Raw genomic sequence first — 22,884 nt, forward strand, 5'->3', positions numbered from 1 at the left:
AACTCCAGGCCATCCTTCAGGAGTTCATTCATTCATCATCTATTTTAAAATATATAATTTTACTGATTCTTTGTCCTCATTACAAGCAATAAATAACAAACAGCTTGACCACCCATTAGTAGCAGATATTTATCGTTTGCTACTATCATACGAGTTGAGCAGCAAGGGCATTGTCCTTTGCTGGGTCCCCAGTCACATGGATATAAAAGGGAACGATCAAGCAGATTTGGCTGCCAAGTCTGCCTTAGATCTACCTTATCCTATTTTTTATTTCCCTACACAGATTTTAAATCTTGCATTAATCATTTCATTTATGGCCGCTGGCAACAGTCTTGGGATCTTGTAGGCACAAATAAACTTCATCACATTAAGCCTCTCTTAGGAGATTGGCCCAACCCCTATAGAACCAACAGTCGGAATGAAGTTGTTTTGTGTCGCTCTCGCATTGGTCATATCTTTATAACACACATTTTCATCTTGCAGCGCGGATCTCAACCAGAATGTGAACACTGTCATATTCCTTTGACAGTTAAGCACATTTTGATTGAGTGCCATCATCCCAAGAACGCGTAAGATCGAAATAGTACCTTTGCCAGTCTCTACGTCATCTATGTGCCCGAATGGGTTCATATTGTAATATACTAAACTTTTTAATAGAGACATGGTTTTATGATAAATTGTAATTGTATATTTATCATTTCATTTTTGTATTTTAAATATATGCATAAAAGATTTATTATATTTTTATTTTTATTTACTGTGATATTGTTTTTATTTATGCATTAATACTTTTCTGTGGTATTTATTTAGCTTGTCACGCAGAAATCATCATGTGTGGCGCAATATACCCCGGTGGGTGCTGACGTGAGATAAAACCACATTTCATTTACTGAAATAAATATTGATTTATCTTAATTAAAACTGTTCCCCACCAAAAAAATATTTTAAAATCGAATTCTCTTTGTCAAGCGTAAAACATAGTGTATATTAAGTGTGCCTTCAGCGAGCAAAAATTTATGCGTCAATCAGATTGCAAGGAAATTATACCGTTATGTTCAAGAAACCACGTGTAAGGGACTACTTGAGATCGAATGGTTAGTTGTTTAACGTGTCTTTGGCGAAATATGGTCCGGTTGTTGCTGACGTGCCATTAATCCTCATTTCATTCAGTTATTCTTTTCGATATTCGCACATAACCGACCATAGCTTCCTGGATCGCGTGTTTAGCTTTCGCTCTAGAGGTCACAATGTTTATCTGATTTTAAAATAAAAACAACGTTTATAGACATTACACCATTGTTACAGTTGAGTTTGAATTTTGTAGCGACATTTCCGATCAAAATGGCCGCTCCTTGTACGCAAATAGTATTAAAGCATGTATCACCAAAGTTGTGGACCCTCTAGAGGTCACAATTTTTAACCGATTTTAACGAAACTTAAAATTTACGTTTATATCCCAAAAATCTCGGTTCCATTTGATATTGACGCATGTCGGAGCGTAATATCCTGGATTGTGGCCCCTTATTTTACGAAAATCGCTTTGTTTTAGCTGGTTCTGTCCATCTCTTGCAAAATGTGGACCTGTCTTGCCTGGCAACTGCTTGTTATATAGTATTGTATTTGTTAGTGGTCAAGGTGGGTTGGGTGATAGAAATATGCAAGCTTTAAATCATATTATTGCATGATTACTTTATTGGTGGGTTTCTATATGAAAGGAACACAAAAGTATAATTCCCAATCCCCATTAAATTTTCGCCAACTGAACCGTACAGACATTCAGATTATTTCTTTAACTAACTAAAGTCCCAGCGGATGTTCAATAATTCAATGCATGTCTGTTGTGAAGAGAAGCGATGGTGATCTGTGCCATTAAAGTTATCTATGCATAACGTAGACTGAACAGGTTGATCAGTGCACAACAATACACACCTAAGCCAATAATAGTTCAATTTAGTCTGGCATATAAGGAAATGCATACAGCTATATATCTATACGGATCGTTTATAGGTTAGGTTACTCCTGGAAAAAAACTGAGATTCCTATACAATACATTCATCTTAGGTTAGGTATAAGATGTTGGAAATAAAACCAAATTATGCTACCAATTTAAGATGGTAGGTGTAAACGTCCTGTTAAAATTGCTACTGTATGTATTACTGGTTGAAGGGCAATTAGTAAATGAACACATTAAGATAAACACAAGAGTTCTATGGAAAACAATTACATATAATCACACAGAGGTTATTGTAATTCACTCATTCATGTAAGGATAACTCTTCTTATGTGTTAAATAAGTTCACCAATTAAAAAAAAAGATACTGAAAAAGGAATATGTTGAATATTTCAGTCAAATTATTTCATTCTGAGCGGAGTTAAAGCCGTTTGAAAAACAGTGTACTCTCGATTGTCAATGATACCGTTTTTACGATAATAACGATTATCCATTTTATTATTAAATTATAATTATTAAATTAAAATCCGTTACTTCTGGTACAGGTCAGACATATTATGAAGGAAGAGAGAGAGAGAGGAGGGGGGGGGGTCCACTCGAAACAAACTAGGTCATTTCGGGACTAACATAATGTTAATTTTTATTTCCATAATTCGCTTATGCGTAGGGGTCTTTAGCAGTGGGAGGACGCGGAGAAACCCCACGAGGTTGTACAGGCGATCCCAATCCTTGTCATGTACAACCCACCTGCGAATCGAAACCACGCCAGTTGAAGAAATGATAGACCTTATGATACAACGCGCACGCGCTAACCAACCGACCAACCTAACCCCTTATGTAGGCAAAGACAAGACTAGTAACAAGTTGAGATACGTTTATGTTACGGTCATTTCTAACTCTCTGACACGCGTCATAATTAAGTACATAAGGGTAGTTTACATTATACAAAATAGCAATACAGTTACGGGAGGGTAATCCATTTTATAATATCGTTACCATTGAACTCAGAATAGCAATTATTTGCCCATTGACTTCAATGTAAATGGCTGTAGCTTATTGCTCAACATTCCGTTGGTTCCAATCTGTATATAGGCAAAATGGGGACCGCATTTGGCAATCTCCTCATCATAATTTTGTAGGAGGTTGACCGTTTAGATTTTTTGCTACGAAATTTTGATGTTGACTGGGGTCCAAATCTAACTTCCGACACAATGAGCGCTCTGCAGAAAGACACTATACATCCCCTCCGCTGGGATGTTACCCAAAACTGCTATGGAATTGCAAATTTAATTCCTTTTCTCCAAATCTAGATAAAAAAATCAACACAAAAATGCAGGTAAAGGATAGAAAGAATGAAGGGAAAAATTGTCTATTAATAACTCGCACTACATTCGTCGTGAAATAAAGGGAAATAATTACTTGTCTAAGTCCACTTAGCACAGCGGTTTTAGCTTACTTGTCCGTTTCGGAAGCCTTTCTTGTATCGTGGCTGTTGACAAACATATCCCATCTATGAGTGTTATTTCCATAGATAATGCTTGCCAGTAACCGTTCGCTCCGATTCGATTATATAAACAGATTTTCAAGGGTGGGGGGCGTATTAAACCGCACAATATGTGTGGCAAAGTTGTTTATATCGTTATACGTGTAATGCATTCAGGCGCGTACATATGGATAGTCCCCTTTAGACAAGTGACAACCACGAGCCGCGCCCGGTAGGTGCGAGCTTTCTAGTGGGGTCCGGGGGCGCGCTTCCCCTGAGAAAGTTTTGTAGAGTCCCAGAAATGCCACTTCCTGGAAGATTTTACAGAATTCTGATGGCCAGAAAACACTTATAACGTGAGTAAAATTGAGCACTACGTACGGGAATTCAAGAACGTTCAAAGTACTTTAAATCGGTGACAACTTCTGAAAGTGGTAATAATTATATCATTTACATGGACCTATATTGTTGTGAATATACATAAATTAGCAAAGATATTATAACTATGTCCTCATATTTTCATCAGGTGTCCGTGCCAAGTCAAGTTTGGCCACCGATCGGCGATTTTGTCAAGATCGATCGTGTCCGTCACTGAGGCGTTCCTGAAGGCATAATAGTTTTTACTAATTGGGCTTTGAACAACTGACTCATATTGTGATATCGAATCAAAGCAATCATATGTTTACACAGGTATATTCATGAATATATTAAGTATTAGTGATATTCCTTTCTATTTTGGCAATTTTTGTTTATCTCATTAATTCATGTAGTCGCTGATGCATAATTTTCCGACCGACTATTGTTTTTCCTGGGGAAGAACCACCCCCCACATGTACGCCCCTGCATGTCTTGACAATTAAACGCCGATTTTTAATTACCACGGCAATAACCTCTAAACAAACGTATATTAGGACTTCTAATACGTGGAAGCACCGCTCTCTCACGATATTTAAATTTATCATTCAAGGAGCTTTAATCTATAAAAAACATAAGTACTATTATATCTGACGTCGAACTGGGTTTATTAACGAAGAAACATGAAAACACAAATAAAGACATTGAAATCACAATTAAAACATCAATTACAAATTATCTAATCCTTATAAGACATAGAAGTAGATTTCACAAATTACCCATATAAGTGTCTTTAATTTACAAAATGAAATGAATATAGATTATGCAAGAGCTAAATCTGTCTATTGCAGGTCTTTCTTTGGGCCTGAAATGTTATCTAACCTATTAGACATTAATTTACCTATCCAGACAATAATCAACTCTAGATGGTATCGCTAGCCTGCGGTCTTTAGTGGCTTATGAGCCGATTTTCTGCATAACTTTCCTTCACGATTGAACGATAAAATGGATAACCGAGACTATGCTGTTTATCGTACTGACTTTAGTAATGATGGTCGAGGCTAGGCGGAAATTTCAATCGCTTAGTTCTCGGTTCATAGTGGATCAATTTGAATGAAATTGTTAGCAAATTGCCTTTACATTATCTAGGTTTTTACTATTATAATGAGAACTGCCAACTCGTTATCGAATCTCCCATTCTGTATCTTTAATGAAATATTGAATATATAATATTAGCATATTATGATATTTGACCAAGTGTAATTATAAGCTTTTTTACATTATCATATATGCATAACAGAACATACATTAATCAATAAAAAGTATTATCATACTATGTGATTAAGTGTAGTAAACTATTTCAAATCATAACGGACCTCCAGGTTAGCGAAGCTCGGATGGATCACAAACGTTATACGATAAAACCCCATTTCATTGTCATTTCACTTCTCATTTCTAGTTTATTTTATAAGAAAAACAACATAACTTCAGGACACGTATTTATCATTATACGGCTGAGCCACATACATGGGTGGGGGGGCTAGTGGTCTATTATCGCGCTTCGACCTTTAGCTGGTCGGTCACCTTTGGCTTGTGGTCGTGGTTTCGATTCCTGGTGTGTGAAGCGTATGTAGCTTGGAGATAGGGGTGCCTTCTCAACTCGGCTAGACTTCGGCTAATCCGATTTCCTTCCACAGGAAAAACCCCTGTGTAGGCTTTAAGATAAAGAAAATAAGACAACTTGTCTGCCATATCACCCTCGGTGGAAACGGAGGAAGAAGATGCCACAAGCCTTACATGTTTGGGGATCACGTGGCTAAGTGGGTAAGACGCTAGCTCGCTAGCCTGGAGGTCGGGTGTTCGATCCCTGCATTGGCCGAGAAAGTTCATCCAGATTTTCCGGCGTGGTTCTCCCTTGTCAGTGATGCAGGACAGAGGGGCTGACAAGGAAAGCTGTCTAGTCGTTCGGATGGGACGAAAAACCGAGGTCCCTTGTACACATTGGCGTGTACGTAAAAGATCCCTTGGCAGTTGAAATTCGATATAAGAGTAGGCCGTAGTGCCGCTGTCCGGGCAAAATTTCCCTCATAGCACATTGTATGGCGTATGCCCGTCTTCATTAACCCAGGTTAGGAGCAGAACATTAGGACGTTAAACTCCATTTCATTTCATTTCATTTCCTTACATGTTTAAAATAGTATTGTATTGCTATTGTATTGTCTACACAGCGCGTAGTTTATAGAGAATCAATCCCGTTTTCAATATATTTATTCAAAAGTAAACTTGTATTAACTGTTTTCCCGTTCGTTGTATATATTGTTTTATGCTAATACGCAGTGTTTAATATAAATTTATTATTATGTTTATAGGTTTATTCGTTTTCATGTATCTCTATATTTAAGTGTCTGTTTGATAGAGTCTACTTAACAACGAATGTGTATATCGCGTGAGACGCGTTACTACTGGAACGTGAGTGTTTTTTTACACACACGCACACACATGGGCGTTAACACTTAAACATGCATTATGCAAGAGTAAAATCTGCTTATTACAAGTCTTTCTTTAGGCCTGAAATGTTATCTAAATTATCAATTAGACATTAAATAACTTATCCAGACCATAATAAACTCCCGATGTCAAGGCTAGCCTTCGATGTTGGCTGGATTAGATTCCTATATGCCGCTAACGGCCATTGAAAATTAAATTTAAAAAAGTGGATAATCGAGACTATGCTGTTTATATTTATGATTTTAGTAATGATGACCGAGACTATGCAAAAATTTCACCCGCTTCTTTCTCGGCTCATAGTGGATCAATTTGACTGAAATTTTCAGCAAATTACCTTTACACTATCTAGTTTTTAACTATTATAGCGAGAACTGCCATCTCTTTATTTTATCTCCCATAATGTATCTTTAAGCTATTGAGACCAAGTTTTTAGCTTGGACCCTCTGTTTACGTTTTATATAGTCAAGTTTTTAACTTGACGTTCTCCAGTTTTGTATCGATCTGTTTTTAACGATTGATAGTTATCACTCTATTTTCAACTTTCCTGGGAGAGTCTTATTTTATATATATATATTATCTGCTATAATAGAATAATGCTATTATTATAAATATGTTAACGTTTGTTAATTTGATGTGCACATAATGTAAAAATAGTCATATGTTGTTCATGTTTCAGTGAAAGAGAGAGAGAGAGAGAGAGAGAGAGAGAATTTGAGAATTTATTTCTTAAATAAAAGCTAGTAACAAGCTACACACCATCGTTTGTTATTTTCACCTCCTCCCGGAAAGTACATTAACCAACGTTACTTTCAGTACCACTTAGATAAGTCGATATTTAATTAACAACATGTAACAAGAGAAGACTAAATACATCTTATAGATATAATGTCAATTGCACACATATCATAGAACGTGTTTGGAATGCAAACACGTAATTCAATATGGTCATAATTTGATATCTGACCTACCCTGTTATCTTAATAAGAACTATATTTCGGGACAGTCATTACTTAAACGACATCGTCATCGGTCTGAACATGTAGTTGGAGATTAATTAGAAAGTATGTGTATACGCCTCCTTTTTAAGTTGTGCGTTTATTACAAGTTGATATTAAATTAGTTAAGAGACGGGAACTGACCAATGAATTATGTTTTCGAAGTATATATATTGTTTACTTCTTATTGTCCTACAACACACAGGTGAGTGATATTTTGGAATAGTGGGTGTGTTGGGAGAGGGGAGTGTTCAGTTTAAGGGCATATGGGATTTTCTTTATTCTCTAGTTTGCCGAGAGTGAGGTTTAACCGCATACCCAAACAGCCAGCAAGTATGTTGACGCCAATGTATATACGGATTCATGCATGCACTGTCCTGGTTCGCCAGTTCTATTTACCCATTAATCATTCGCGGAGCAAGGGTAGGTGGGGCAGCTAATCCAGGCGACAAATTGGTTTTGTGCATTGGAAAAAGTAGTTTGGCTGTCGGGAGAGAAATGATATAAAATGAAATAGGGTTTAACGTCCTACTGTTCTACTCCGAGTGGGCAAATGAAGAAGGATATACGCCATACAGTGTGCTATGGGGGACATTTTGCCCTAATTCCAACTGCCAAAGGATCTTTTACTTGCACACCAATGTGTACACGGGACCTCGGTTTTTCGTCCCATCGGAACAAGAAGGGGCACCACGCTGGAAAATCCCGATGAATTCTCTCGACCAACACCGGGATCGAACCTGCGATCTCCAGGTTTGCGAGCCAGCGTCTTACTCACTTAGCCTCCTGGCTGCCTGTCGGAACAGTAAAAGGGTGCAAGGTGTGTTACATATTTTTGGGGTTTTCGTAATGGGTTAGGGGAGACGGGCGACACACAGTCCACTGTAGTTAAGAAATTTTAATTTTGATTAAATTACAGGTTCAGTTCAAAGTATATACAAACGATGGAAACCAAACACTAACTTTGAGAATCCAAACAACTGGAATGTTGGACGTGTACCATGTGGTAGCGACATTGTTAAGTTTGCAACTGGCGATGCACTAAGTCCTACTGTTTACATTCAAACCAATACAACAATAAAGGAACTGGTAAGCGTCGCGGACGTTTTTATCGTGAACTTAAAACCTGTTTTTGCAATCTGATTATAACACAGATCCTATTTCGTTTCGTTTTTATAGTTCAAAATTTCGTTTTACTTGTCTTTACTACCGCTAGGATCTGGAAGAGTTGTTATCATTGACATGTTCTGAATGGTGTGAGGGATTAGCCAATGAAACGGTCTGTTGCGGTGAGCTTTAGGCGTGTTTTGCACGGAACTGTGGGTAATCCACTAGTAACATCAATGCTGATTGGTTAATCAAATGTCTGACGTCATAGGGTCAAAAGCCGCTCGTATGACCTCTGACGCGACCTATCGCTACAACCGGTCAGATCTTCATGTAGTGTAGGCCATCGAAAGTATAAAAAAAACGAAACGAAATATAGTTCTGTATTTAAATCAGATTGCTGTTTTTGAGACGCTGTCTCTGTGCAGACTGTGAAAACGGAGAATATACCTTTGCGAAAATGAACTCAAAAGTTTGTTATTGCTAAATAACAACATGATTATTTTTTTATACTTTTGATGTAAAAGCAAATTTTGAACTATGATAAACGAAACGAAATAGGACCTGTTTCAATCAGACTAGGTATATAATACCTCCCTGCTACCATGGATACAAAACGTTAAAGGACATTGTTATCTGACGTGGTTGCTTCCAGGGATCCAAACATTAATGTGACTTTCATTCTTTTACAATGCCTTTGATATGTGGTATCTAAGTTACTTAGGGTACAAAACTTTTAGGGGTGTTCTCACCATAAGGTTTGCGAAATATAACCCGGTTACTGTTTACATACCAGTAATATTTCATTTATAGAGATGCTTTAATTGACGTTCCAACGAGAATCTAATTATATATTTTCAGTGGCTTCCAATGAATGGCGAGCTGATATTTGGCGATAATTCGATTCTAAGTTTCACAGATACGGCAACAGATGATGCGAATTGTCCCGATGCTGATGGAGGTAAATACATACAGTATTTGACATTGTAATCACCCATACACGTCACGTCTACAAAGTGGATTTAATCTCTGTAATTCAAGTCTAAATAATCGTGTCATGTAGCTGATAACGGGAATCGTACACTAAAGAGGGTGTGCTTACCTTTTCACGAACACGAGAAACCGTATGTTCAACAATAATATTTATACTTTATCACTTGTTACATGTACATATTGACTACCCCAGTTCCTCAAAGAAAATTATAGAAAAATACCGGCACATCCCTGAACGGACAGAAACACTAAATCGCGAAGTAAACATCCTAAAATGCCAAGTTAATCATATATACATTGACGTATTTGTGGGAAGGTAATTGAAATGTGAAAAGCAACCCATCGCCACCGTTGCTATTTTGTTTAAATTAAAATAACACACTCTGACAGTGCAGCATACTGATGTTGTTTGATTTTCAATTTTGACCCCTACAAAATACGCCCACCCCTCCCCGAAAAAAAAATTCTTCCAATTAAGCCAAGATAAGATAAGATAAGATTTTATTGTATCATTGCATCCACCAAGGACAGCATACACAGTTTAAACAAAAGTTGATCATACAATTATAACATAACATCTGGGGTGATCATTTATGGATGTACAATGTGATATAACAACTCTATAAGCATTAAAAGATGGTCGGTATAATGAGAATCAGTATAGAGCTAAAACGAAAATTATGTCAACTAGCCTGAAAAATAAACAAACTATTTCTACCGTAAGTATTAGTATAATAAACATTATTATATTGAACTGGGGTGTTGGTTAACATCTGATGTTCTTTCTTGGAGACACTTATATATATTATATATGAAGCAACCTGACTGGCAATTTCGTTTGGGGATTTTAAACATTAATCATATTGCACGAGATGTGCGGATTGCTTTTGAAAATTGGCGTAAATTTTGAATTTCTAAGATTGTTATATTTATTACAGTCAAATATGAAATGATATTCGTCTTCTATTTCATTATTATTACATTGATTACATAAACGTGCATGTGGCGGAATATTTTTATAACGACAACGCTCTATCTCGAGATAGTGTGTGCTAAACCTAATCGAAGTCACCGCAATTTTATTGGCCTTCGATTTGACGGAGTGCAGATAGAACGGTATCGCATAAAAATCTGGCTTAATTTTTCCATACGTCCGAAGTTTATGGATCGATTGCGAATTTTCTTGTTGATCAGTAACTATTAGGAAAGATCGACAAATTTCTTTTCGGTGGCAGATTTTATGTCACTATTTTTTAGGTCATTTTGTTCAAATTCAAAATATCTGGTTAAAATCCCTATGCTATGACAAAATGATTTTCTTGAACCAGCAGTTTTACAAGAACGTTCATAATCCGCTACAAATGACGTGTCTAGGAGTTTGTTTTTATTATCCGATAAGAATCTTTTGAAGTAAAGAAGCATACGCTGATATATGTCCAGAGATAGTGGATGGATACCACATTCAGCTAGACATCCCATGTTACTACCACGCTTAGGCATATTGAGAATGGATTTACAAATGTTGATCGTACTTCTGTGTTCTTCAAATTTATCCCATCTGTCAATCTTAATTATGTTTTTGTTTTTGATAACGTATGAACCCCAAATCTCTGCCCCATAAAGGGCTATCTGCTTAACAATAGAATGATAAATTTTCTAATTTTGCCCATTCGCAAATGTTGGCAGCTAGCCCCCCCCCCCCCATTTTTTCAGTGGATAATGACCCAAACTAAGAAATAAACAAATTTAATCAAAGACAAAATGATCAAAAATGCAAAGGTATGAATTAACTAATTAGATAAAGGTATGAATAGGGAGATAAAAACAAGATAATGTAAAGGCAATTTGCTGAAAATTTCATTCAAATTGATCCACTATGAAACAAGAACTAAGCGGTTGAAATTTCCGCCTAGCCTCGATCATCATTACTAAAGTCAGTACGATAAACAGCACAGTCTCGATTATCCATTTAATCGTTAAATCGCGAAGGAAAGTTATGCAGTAAATCGGCTCATAATCCACTAAAGATTGCAGACTAGCGATGCCATCTAGAGTTAATTATGGTCTGGATAGGTTAATTAAAGTTTTATTAATAATTTAGATAACATTTCAGGCTTAAAGAAAGACCTATAATAGATATATTTAAAGGAGCTAAGTCGCTAATATTTGGGACCTAGAAATTGAAACAAATGGGTCGCAACGCATACAATAATGTAATATGAATGTATATAAATTGATTTACATTCAATCGTTTCTGTTTTTACTGTAATCAGTTAGGTTCGGCGAAATACGCCAGTAATCTCAATCGAATTTCAATCTCTAGCGTCTGGTTTTTCCCGTCTACGCCGATAGTATTTACTGGGCATATCCTCCAGATAAGAATATAGCGTCACCGTTTGACATGACTTGTGGAATATGTCTAGCCTCGCTTTTCAAGTCCCTTATTACAAATAGCGCTGAAACGCATTATGGTACACGGTTCGTGTACCAATTGTAAAATGTTTATTTTGTTTTAAATATTGGATATCAGAAGGCCATCTTTTCCCTGTAAGATCACAACATCAATGTTGATTTAAAGCGATAAATAAATCGTGTTTTCAATGTCGAAGATTTTGGATGATATTGAGTTACAGACTTAGCTACTTTAACTCTTGCATTTAATGTTTAACTAATTAGATAAAGACATTAATTAACTAATTAGATAAAGACATTAATTAACTAATTAGATAAACGAGTTTTATTACTAATGAAATTTAGTTGTACATGTATACTCGTACATCATCTTGTTTTTCCTTTTTAAATATTTGTCTACATGAAGTTGTGATTTTTATTTTAAAGTATTTAATTTACTGTGATATTTGTTTTATTTATGTACATGAGTGCTTTATGTTATAGAATATAATTTGTCTCATACTATTCACCATATGTTTGGCGCCATAAAACTCTATTTCATTCATTCTTTCTTTTTATTACTAATGATATTAATTCGAAGTTTTCATTTGCTTACTTTCTGCCATAGAGCTGGAATATATTCGTGGACCAAAAGAATGGGTTGATCCGGACAACTGGTGTTATTCTCAAACAGAACGTGGTGACTGCCAGGATATACCCTTACTGGATTCTGAGAAAGTTCCTGGTCTTTATGACGATGTTGTATTTCCTCCCGAGAAATCTTTCTTTGTTACATTAGGAGTGAATATGGCATTTAAAGTCAAATCTCTAAAGATATCTGGAAGCGTAAGTAATTAAAATTGATGTATTTAACTCTTAATTCTGGGAACGACAGGGGTGCATAAGTTTATGTGATTAAATCAGTTACTAATACCTCTGTCAGACCGGACTGGCGTCCTTACTGCGCTGCTACGGCGACGGAAAATTGTCACCGTACGGTCGCAGCAACGCACTATTTTATGCACACTGTATGGCGTAAGTCCGTCTACATTAGTCCAGTCAGTGTAGCAAATTAGGGCGTTAAATTTCATTTCATTTTCGTTAGTTATGTGCATTTCACTTGTATGTCCTTGGAACGATAGGTTGGGGGGGGGGGGGTAATAAGTTTATATGATTAAATCATAACACTAGTTCGTAACTAATGGGGGCATTGGAAGTGCTGGTAAATCATTCGGACGGGACGCAAATCCGAGGCCACGGGTGTGCATGAAAGCGGTTTTTGGCTGTTTGAATTTAAAGCAGAGCGGGCCTAATATATAACACACAAGAATATTTATGGAACATAATTCCTGAATTTAATAGCAGAAACTTTTCAGCATTCAGCATTTCATAAAGTTTTGTCTTTTACTTGAACTTAAAATATTATGTGGATTTGTTTTTGTATTTTTGGTTAATCGCAGTCCCTGTCAACCAGTTCGTTCAAAAGTTTTGTACAGAGTGCTGACGGTTCCAGGATGTTCCCGCCTCCAAATCAAGGAGCTGGTGTCTTGTCATCAGTGACTATATCACGTACTAAGTGTAAAACACCAAAATCTGGATGTGCATCTGGAAACGACCAAGGGCAGGTAATCTCTTGGAAACATTTGTCACATTCAAATTTGCTGTACTAATTTGGACATAATAGCGCGACACGTGTATACTATGCCAATGGTCACACGACGCTTACTATTTGGTATAGCTTAATATTCTCTAATGTGGAAGCGGGCACAATTTAGAATGGGGTAATCGCAATGACCTTATTTAGTACCAGAATCTATCCACCACAACAAATAGCTGGTATTCCATGTGCAGTAGTTAAGGGTTAGAGTTCAGGTATGTTATATTATGAGAGAATTCATTGCAGGACGGTTTCTTAAATGGTGATATTGTAACCGTGAAATCTCATTTGCAGGTTTTCATATTGTTGAAAGTGCACGTGAACATATTTTGTGATTTGTCAACATCATTACGTTATATTATGTGTTCCTAATTAATATACTAAATGTATCGATTACTAAAATACATATTAATATCATTTTAATACATCACATTATAAAATAAAATCACATTTCTTTTAAAAACCAGGATATACTTTGATACATCGCAAATATATTATTATATAATTGCATATTATACTAGATGATACTAATGGCTTTCTCTTTCGGATACCCGAAAGCAATTTATGAATAGCAATTTATGAATTTCTTTAAACAGTCCATGACGGACTGCAAAATATATTTGACATTCAGTTATCATGAAGTGCTAGATTTCAAGTTATTTTGTGTTATTCTAGATATTAGATGAGATATGTAAGATATATAAAGACAGATGTAATAGAGCGAGATGTCAATCATCTCTTACACCATTAGCTTCATGTTGTCAAATATGTGGTAAGTCTATTGTTGGTTAGATCTATTTCTTAAGGCCGCCTACAGAAATGTGAACAGGGCTAGCGCCAACCCCGACCCTAACCTTGGACCTAACTCTTACCCAATCCCTAACCCATGATCTCGTCAACAACCTTATTTACATCTCAGCGACCTTGACGAAATCTTGAGGTATCCTTAAGAACTAAACCTAGCAGTCTACTGCAGCTATTTAAGCAGTTCTTTGGATTCTATCTATTCTTTGTAGGTGACAAATAGTAGAGTTACCTGCCTTGTTTTCGGGCACTATGGTTTTTTCCCACTTCTACAATAACCAGCATTAGTGGTGCTAATGCTTTCGGCACATGATTCATGATTAGTCGGAGTTAAATCTGTGGAAGTCAGTGAAATTCCTTAAATGAGTTACATAACCCCGTTAAGCACATTTATTACCCAATAACACATTCTACAATAGATATCGCCTGTGTGATAACTTTCATAATCTACTGAGCCATATCTCCTAAAGAGATATCGCTTTACATAAAATAATTATATTTATTTATTTGTGTATGTAAGAAAGCGTTGCGTGATAAATAAAAACTTTTACTCGTATTTTGTGATATCAAACAATATCAATACTCGTCGATAAAGTAAAACAAAAAACGGCACAGCCTCGTTCATTTTTACATTATCGACTTGTGTTGATGTATTTTGATATAAAAAACACTGGTAGGAGATTCTCTATTTAAATATAAACATAGCAAGTAATGATATTATTATGTAAAGCGGGGGTGTGGATGGCGGTGGGTGGGGCGAATGGTCTAACGAGTGCTATGTAGATCATAAGCTCTGTCATTGAGTCAAGTGGTCTGATTTCAATTCCCAGCTTTTAACTGATAAGGAATAGCCTGTCCTATCTTCTGGGGGTTTTCCCCGGGCGCAAGTTCTTAAAATAATAAAACCATTGTTGGTCCCGAAATGATCGCGTTTGTGTCGAGTGGACGTTAAACCCAATTACCCTATCTTTCTATTAATATGTAATGTTTTTGTTCCAAAACAGGTGGCCTGTTCAACGTTACAATTGATACTGGATTTAATATCACAGAGTTTGAAAACATCTTACAAACACAGTTTCTATCTGGAAAGGTAAACAAAATAATATATATCATGACATGGCCTTAGTTATGTAACATAACTTACAATAAAAAAAACGTATGACATTGTTATTTGTTATTTAATTTCTTACTAAGTTTAAGTGTCAGCGAGTTCTTACTAGTGGGTTTGGTGGCCAAATGGTTAACTGAAATTATTGAAATAAAATTGAACCATTCCCCGAATGTTAGAAGGGGGAGGGTGTGGGTTTTATTTTTAGTCCTCCGGTTTCTTTCCACTGCTAAAGACACCTACGCGCCAGCGAATTATTGAAATAGAATTGAACCTATTATTAGTCCCGAAATGATCCAGTTTGCACTCTCACTCCCTCGCTCACTAGACTTTGGAACATTTCGAACGGAGGGCCTGGCAAGGACAGCTGTCTAGTCGTTCGGATGAGAAGGAAAATCGAGAATTATGAAATAGAATTGAACCTATTATTAGTCCCGAAATGATCCAGTTTGCTCTCACTCTCTCTCGCTCACTGGACTTTGGAACATTTCGAACGGAGGACCTGGCAAGGACAACTGTCTAGTCGTTCGGATGAGAAGAAAAATCGAGGTCCCGTGTTTACATTGGTGTGCACGTAAAAGATCCCTTGGCAGTTAGAATTCGATATAAGAGTGGACCATAGTGCTCCTGCCTGGGCAAAATTTCCATCATAGTACACTGTATGGCATATGCTCGTCTTCATTATGTCCATCTTTATTGGCCCAATCGGTGCAGAAAACTAAAATGTGCAGCCCCATTTTATTTTATTTTAGACTGGTACAGAGATGATTGTATCTAGATTAAGTATAAAGGAGAATTTGGTACAGCTGGTCATTAGAGATAAAACAGGTGAAGTCAGCACTAAAACAGCTATGGACATTAAAAATGACATGGACAAAGGTGGGTTTTTTAAATGTTTTAAATTTCGATTTGTTTCTAAACGTTTTCCCATCAAAATCACACCTAAATCCTGAAATAATCCTTAAAAAAAATAATTGATCAAGAGTATATTTTTTACTCTCTGACATAGGTTGGGTACGAAAATGACCATGTTTTAGGAGCTTCGATAATTAGATAGTAATAGACTGTGATAGTTGTCCATAATCTTGTATGATTATATCTGTGTTGGAGGCCACTGGAGGTCCTTGGTTCCATCCCGATGTTGACCGAGGACAGTCCTCGGGTTATCCCGCCTCGTAGTTTTGCTTTGTCGGTGACATAGGAAGGGGTTGGCGGGTGCTAGCAGGCATTTTCCCGTCTTCATTGGCCCGAATGGAGCAAGAACCCCAGTTCATTCCATTTATAAAAGTCAATCAGTTACCGTATTCGATGTTAGTGTCGAATTTTGACGGAAGATCGGGTGGCTCGAATTTAGAAGATAGCACTAGCAGGTGAATAAGTGATTTTATAATATCATGATTCATTTTTCTTTTGTAGATTTATCTCAGGGTGGACATAAGTACGCTATATCTTCTGTATCCTTAGCTGTATCCGGGGCTGGTATTGGACCTAATGGACCATCCGCTAACACAGGTAATTAATTCATAATAATGTGTAATATCATATTTCTTAATCGCCACTGAGCTTCAAATGTTACATGTTGTATTGGAGTAGAGAGTTGATGCATTGTAAGGAACCGTGGTAGCTTAGTGAGTAAGCTGCTGGATCGGTAACCAGGAGGGAGGGGGTTGATGGCCGAATGGTTAGCACGTGCCCGCTGTATCATTAGGTCTGTCACTGAATAACTGGGGTGGTTTCAATTACCCGGTTGTACGTGACAAGGAGTAGGGTCGCCTGTCAAACCTCGTGGGTTTTCCCAGGTCCTCCGGTTTCCTCCCCTACGCGCAAGTGAATTATTGAAATGAAATTGAACCATATGTTAGTCCCGAAATGACGTAGTTTGTGTCGAGTGGACGTTAAACCTATCTCTCTCTCTATCTCTCCCTGTCTCTGTTTCTCTCTCTAACCAGGAGGCCCCGTGTTCCATCCCGGTGTTTTTTCCTTGTCAGTGGTGCAGGATGGAGGGTCTGGCAATTGAAAACGTATTATCGGCGTGCTTGCTAATAAAGGGATCGTTGGCAGTAGGAATTTGATATAGAGTGGGCGGGAGCACCTAACAATTGTGTCTAGATGTTCGGATGGTCCAAAAACAGCGATTCCGTGTGCACATTGGCATGCACGTAAAAACACCCTTGACATTTGGAATTCGAAACAATTTCCATCATAGCACAGTGCCTGTCTTCATTATCCCAGTCGGTGCAGAAAGTAGGACGCTAAACACCATTTCCTTTCCTACTTCTCTGTTTCTAGGCAAACTCGGTGGAGGTGGTATAACGGGCATCGTGATTGGTATAATGATAGCTGTTGCTATAGTTTTACTGGTACTCTACCTTCTCAACGAAAATAAGTGAGTTTATACTTTGTTTCTAAATTCTTGGCGTCTAAAAATATATCTTCTGTGTGTAAATATTTCACTTTGGTCATCGTCAGTCTAAACTAATATGTATTATATATAACAAGTGGTTAGAAATCACACAGTAGTCATAATAAACACATGTGTAAACATCATACTTCTGGGGGGTTGGATGGCCGAATGGTTAGCACGTGCGTGCTGTATCATACGGCCTGTCATTGAGTCAACTGGCGTGGTTTCGAATCCCCGGTTTTACGTGACAAGGAGTAGGGTCGCCTGTCCAATCTCGTGGGTTTTCTCCGGGTCCTCCGGTTTCGACCCACTGCTAAAGACCCCTACGCGCAGCTAATTATTGAAATAAATTTAAACCATATGTTAGTCCCGAAATGACCTAGTTTGTGTCTAGTGGACGTTAAACCCCATCTCTCTCTCTCTCTCTCTCTCTCTCTCTCATCATACTTCTAGATCGAAAACGTGACTATGTCCAAAATCCATCTCCATTAAATATCCATTGAGGGGAAGGCAGGGAGTGTGATGGCCTAGTTGTCTAGTGTGTCACGCTTCGAGTTCTAGCTAGCCGGTCACCTCTGGCTTACGGTAGTGGTTTCGATCGATGGGTTTACTCCGGGTACTCGGTTTCTTCCTACAGGAAAACCCCGGTGCGGGTGTGCCAAGATAAATAAATAAATATAAGACAACTTGTCTGTGATATCACCCTCGATGGAAGCGGACGTTGAACGCTTATAGCAGAATTAAATACCCAAACCCAACCAATAGTAGTGTAGGTATTAGTCACAGCCTTAATGCCCCCGTCAGACCGAGGTGGCGTCTTTACTGCGCTGCTACGACCGTATGGCGACTAGAAAATGGACAAAGTCGTCGACAAACGGGATCACAACACAAGAAAATGTCCCAAAAAATTACAAACTTGAAAAAAGTCGCATTCTTTTAGCTTTCCAGTTCAGATCGCAGAACCTCGGCAATCATTTGGCGACCATGGAGACCACAGCACGATAGCTAGCATTTCTACCACGCTTATGGCGATCTTGACGCGCTCTAAAACCAATTTCCATCGCCGTAGCAGCGCAGTAAGGACGCCACGCCACCAGTTTAACTGACTAGTAAACGTTAAGCATAGGATATGACGACATAGATCTGTTTGTGGCAGGTATTTTCACTTGTAAAAATCCAATATCAAGAGACCATGCACGAAATTCATTTCATTTATGACTGGAATTCCAATAACATGTCTGAAAGTGTCCACGATTTATATTTTCAGTCGAAGAAATCTGAGGAATAGAATGAGTCGACTGACACAACCGACTAGCAACGTCACAATGGGTGGAGGGTAAGTTCTCTGTTAATTTCCGAGTATATGTAGTTTAACAGACTATAGCTCACAACCCGTTGTGCGTGTGTTGACACGCACGGGTCGTAGGATTTGATAGCTCGCAGACCAGCCGCAAGAAAACGGGTGAAAAATTTGTATGTGCAGGACCAAAAGTCTTTACGACCGGTCATTGGTCTTCTAAGGCCAGTCTGCGATCTTCTACGTTGCCGAACACACACAAGTGACGCGTAAGTCTCCCGCACTAGTTTACTAAAATAATTCCCCTGTAGACTACCCGTAGTAGCACGTACGGCGGGTTGTGAGCTAGGCTTAAGCTGCATTTCCTTTAGTACGGATCCGGTCCGGCTCCGGTCCGGGAGTAGACATAGCACACAGCAGGTTGTGTATCCTTATATGCGGTTTTCTTTTTCTGATTCGACTAACACGTGTCCAAGAAAGGGCGAATTTCCCAACCTATTTTTAGCTTTTTCCCGTGCGGGCTACCCAAACTGTGTTTCCTTATGTGCGTTTACGGACACGGTTCCGCATGCGTTTCCGTAACGAACGCTACATGGTCCGTTTCGAAAAACCGTACCGGACGCCGCATACAGAACCGTATCCGCATCCGCACATAAAGAAACACTCTTACTAAAATTCTATGAAAGTGTTTTTTTCCGTATCCTTAACCGGGCCGGAGCCGGACTGGATCCGTACTAAAGGAAATGCAGCTTAAGGAGTATATTTTAGTAAACCCGTGCGTAGAGACTTTTGGTCCTGCACGTACACAATTTTCATCCGGTTTCTTGCGGCTGGTCTGCGAACTACCAAACTCTATGACCCGTGCGTATCAAAACACGTACTGCGGGTCGTGAGCTAGGCTTTAACATACCATACAACACGATTTCATTTCTGTCTTTATCGTCTTTTGCAGAAACCCCATCACAAGAAGAATCCAAACTCTTAGACACAACTTCAACCGTGGTGATGATGATTTACATTCTATTGGTACAGAACTGGGCACTATTAACACCTCATTTGAAAATCAAATGTACGGTGAACCTTTAGACGTAAGTGGCAATTAATAGAAGGGGCATAATTCAAAAGGATGCAGACCACACACAAGAGTGGCTTGAGGCGTGCGATTTGTATTGTAAGGCCTGACAACGATACAATTAGCCATGGTTTCTTTCGATCGCTGTGCATGACCTGGTGGTGGTTGGGGGGGGGGGGGGGATTTTAGTTGACCTCTAGTTAAATTTGAAAAATATAACTTAAGGTCTAAATTAGAGGAACCCCAGTACAATGTGTATTCCGAGAGTGCTCAGAGTTTCTTATAGAAAAATATACCAGTTAGTCTCAAAATCCCATGGTTTACTGGCGCGTTACCCTTGTCAATAGATTGTAGAAAAATATATGAAATGTGTTATTTGTACCGGATAGTATGCGTTCTCTCCATTCGGGGAACAGTTTTGCATGTTTAAAAACATATTCTTCAGTATTGAAAATACGGCCAGACTGATTTTCGAATTAATCCTATGGCGATTAGTAATGATTCAATATGTAATTTCTTTGAAATTTGGATATGTCAACAGCACACCCATCTTTCATAATGTTTTTTCCAATACGGCAATGATAGACGATAATTATCCGCATTATAATTTGGAATCGACAAGGAAGGTAAATTACAATCTATTCTTGTTTTCTTTCTATTTCAGGACAGAAATATACAAGATTTTCACTTGTCTTTGAGTGAAACTCAACCAGCAACTTTTGATAGCAGTGGTTTTGACAATCCTCTTTATGACACTAAGGTACGTCTGAGCAGGGGCTTCTTATGAGAAAAGTGTAACGGTCGTGTGCTTTATCCTTTATCATCAGATATGGGATGGTATGGGCATTGAGAGCGCGAGATAATGATATAGATATGTGATATTACAATTAATGCTTTGCATCCATGAAATTGAATCACAATGTGATCCTTTTAATTCGTTATAAAAATTGACGTCAAAGGGGTGTTGGATTTCTCTCATTAAAAAACCAGAGTGTGCCCACGTAATTTTGAGACGATGATGCAATCATGCATTGTCAGCTGTCAAATTTGCTTAACAGGAACCTGGGAAACATTTCAGGATCCGCCCCTGCTGAGCGATGTTTTCAACCCTATGAACATCACTTAGAATCTATTTTACCCTATGACCTTAACCTTAACCGAAACATCGGTCTATGGTCTATTGTAGATGCAGGACTTGGGCTATATCCTGCCGTCTGCCAAGCAATGCTGCCCGCCATTTTAAATAATATAGGTCCTACTAATCAATGTTTCTTTTATCAATGATAATAGCGCTCAAAGAATTGAGGGGAAGGGGGGGGGGGGTAGCGCGTTGTATCATAAGGTCTGTCATTGAGTCAACTGGCGTGGTTTCGATTCCCCGGTTGCAGTACGTGATAAGGAGTAGGGTCGCCTGTCCAACCTCATGGATTTTCTCCGGGACCTCCCGTTCCTCCCACTGCGAAAGGCCCCTACGCGCAAGCGAATTATTGAAATTAAATTGAACCATATTTTAGTCCCGGAATTACCTAATTTGTGTCGATTGTACTTTAAATCCCATTTCTCTCTCGCTCCCAAAGTATTGCAGATAGTATTGACCCACAAGGAAATACATGTTATCAATATGCACATTCTAAATATTTAAATATTTTTATAAACAACTGAACAAATTATGGATGATTAAAATAAAATAATATTAACAAATACTGATTGCTAAACGAAGACAAGAATGGGGCTTTATTTATTTATTTATCTATTTTTTTTTTTTTTTTTTACCAATTTTACTTATCCAAAATTTTGTCAACTTTGTTATGAAATTATTAAAATTTCGATATGATGTATAATAACACCAGGTTTCACCCTAGCGCACTGCTATCGGGTCTTGATTATGTTTATTATATCTTATTATAGGAACCAGCAAGTACTGGAAAAGAGTCGTCTAAAAAGAAAAAGAAAGACGCCGGTGATAGCGGACATTTGTAAAGGGATAAAAACTAGATTAATAAAAACACATAGATTATCACAATTATTTCTAGTATATTGTCAAAAAACACAACACAATTTATATAGAAAACATTCACTGGTCTATACACATATAGCACAACGTTTGTACTTGAAAATGATAGAAGAATACATGTCAAAACGTCGTGCTATATGTGTCAATGATTGTGTTCCATATAAATTGTGGTGTGTTTTTTAATGTGTCCAATAAATGCCATACGATTATTATAGTATATTGTTATTTGGAACTTTATTTTATAATATATAAACTGTATGTCTCAAATTATGTATAATTACCAGACCATTGTCAATTGATAACAGACCTTGACATACTGATATCAGAATCACTTAAATACAGGGAAACAAAATCGGGGGAGGGCAGGGGGCCAGACTCTCCACTACTCGAGCATAGTTTTTAATCTGCTACATTCATTGAAATAATGTCGGAATACTAAAGTGCAAAACATGGCACTTGTTGTCACCTTACTCCACTCTCATCCTTATACATATGTGCACCTAAATGAGCAAAAATATTGTCTCAGAGCTTCTTATTTTATTAAATTTTGGGGTAATCCCCTAGACGTCACTCCAAACTTGATGTTGTCTACACCTTGAACGCCCCGCTGTTCAAATTCCTCGACACGCCCCTGTTAGTATAATAGTAAATGACATGAGCGTTGATATTCTTGTTAAAAGTCAACACCAAACGGGGATGTTCATGTTTCGGCTGAACTATGTGAGCGAAGGTAACAAATCAAAATT

The 22,884-nt window shown here is 37.8% G+C and overlaps 1 protein-coding gene across 2 annotated transcripts; it reads left to right on the top strand.

Annotated features, from left to right (window-relative positions):
* Positions 1-7,306: 7,306 nt before the first annotated feature.
* LOC126820428 (protein amnionless) lies at positions 7,307-22,150 on the top strand. Of its 2 annotated transcripts, none has more exons than XM_050548405.2 (14): positions 7,307-7,496; positions 8,211-8,380; positions 9,260-9,359; positions 12,411-12,628; positions 13,243-13,407; positions 14,115-14,211; positions 15,248-15,333; positions 16,104-16,230; positions 16,768-16,863; positions 17,641-17,737; positions 19,023-19,091; positions 20,005-20,140; positions 20,789-20,884; positions 22,033-22,150. In XM_050548405.2, the coding sequence occupies exons 1-14, from the start codon at positions 7,445-7,447 to the stop codon at positions 22,102-22,104; spliced, it is 1,581 nt and encodes a 526-aa protein (XP_050404362.2). In that variant the 5' UTR covers positions 7,307-7,444; the 3' UTR covers positions 22,105-22,150. The 2 variants fall into 2 exon arrangements, with proteins under 2 accessions (XP_050404362.2, XP_050404360.1); XM_050548403.2 differs by lacking the exon at positions 7,307-7,496 and adding an exon at positions 7,501-7,624.
* The last annotated feature ends 734 nt before the right edge of the window (positions 22,151-22,884 follow it).

This window comes from Patella vulgata, chromosome 5 (genome assembly GCF_932274485.2).
Source record: "Patella vulgata chromosome 5, xgPatVulg1.2, whole genome shotgun sequence".
NCBI lineage: Eukaryota > Metazoa > Mollusca > Gastropoda > Patellidae > Patella > Patella vulgata.

Bases quoted from the DNA above. Each gene is read 5' to 3' on its own strand.
- LOC126820428 (XM_050548403.2), top strand. From the start codon at position 7,558: ATGGGATTTTCTTTATTCTCTAGTTTGCCGAGAGTGAGGTTTAACCGC. The intron at 15,334-16,103 runs GTAAACAAAATA...ATTTTATTTTAG, and splicing joins CACAGTTTCTATCTGGAAAG to ACTGGTACAGAGATGATTGT. The intron at 20,885-22,032 runs GTACGTCTGAGC...ATCTTATTATAG, and splicing joins ATCCTCTTTATGACACTAAG to GAACCAGCAAGTACTGGAAA.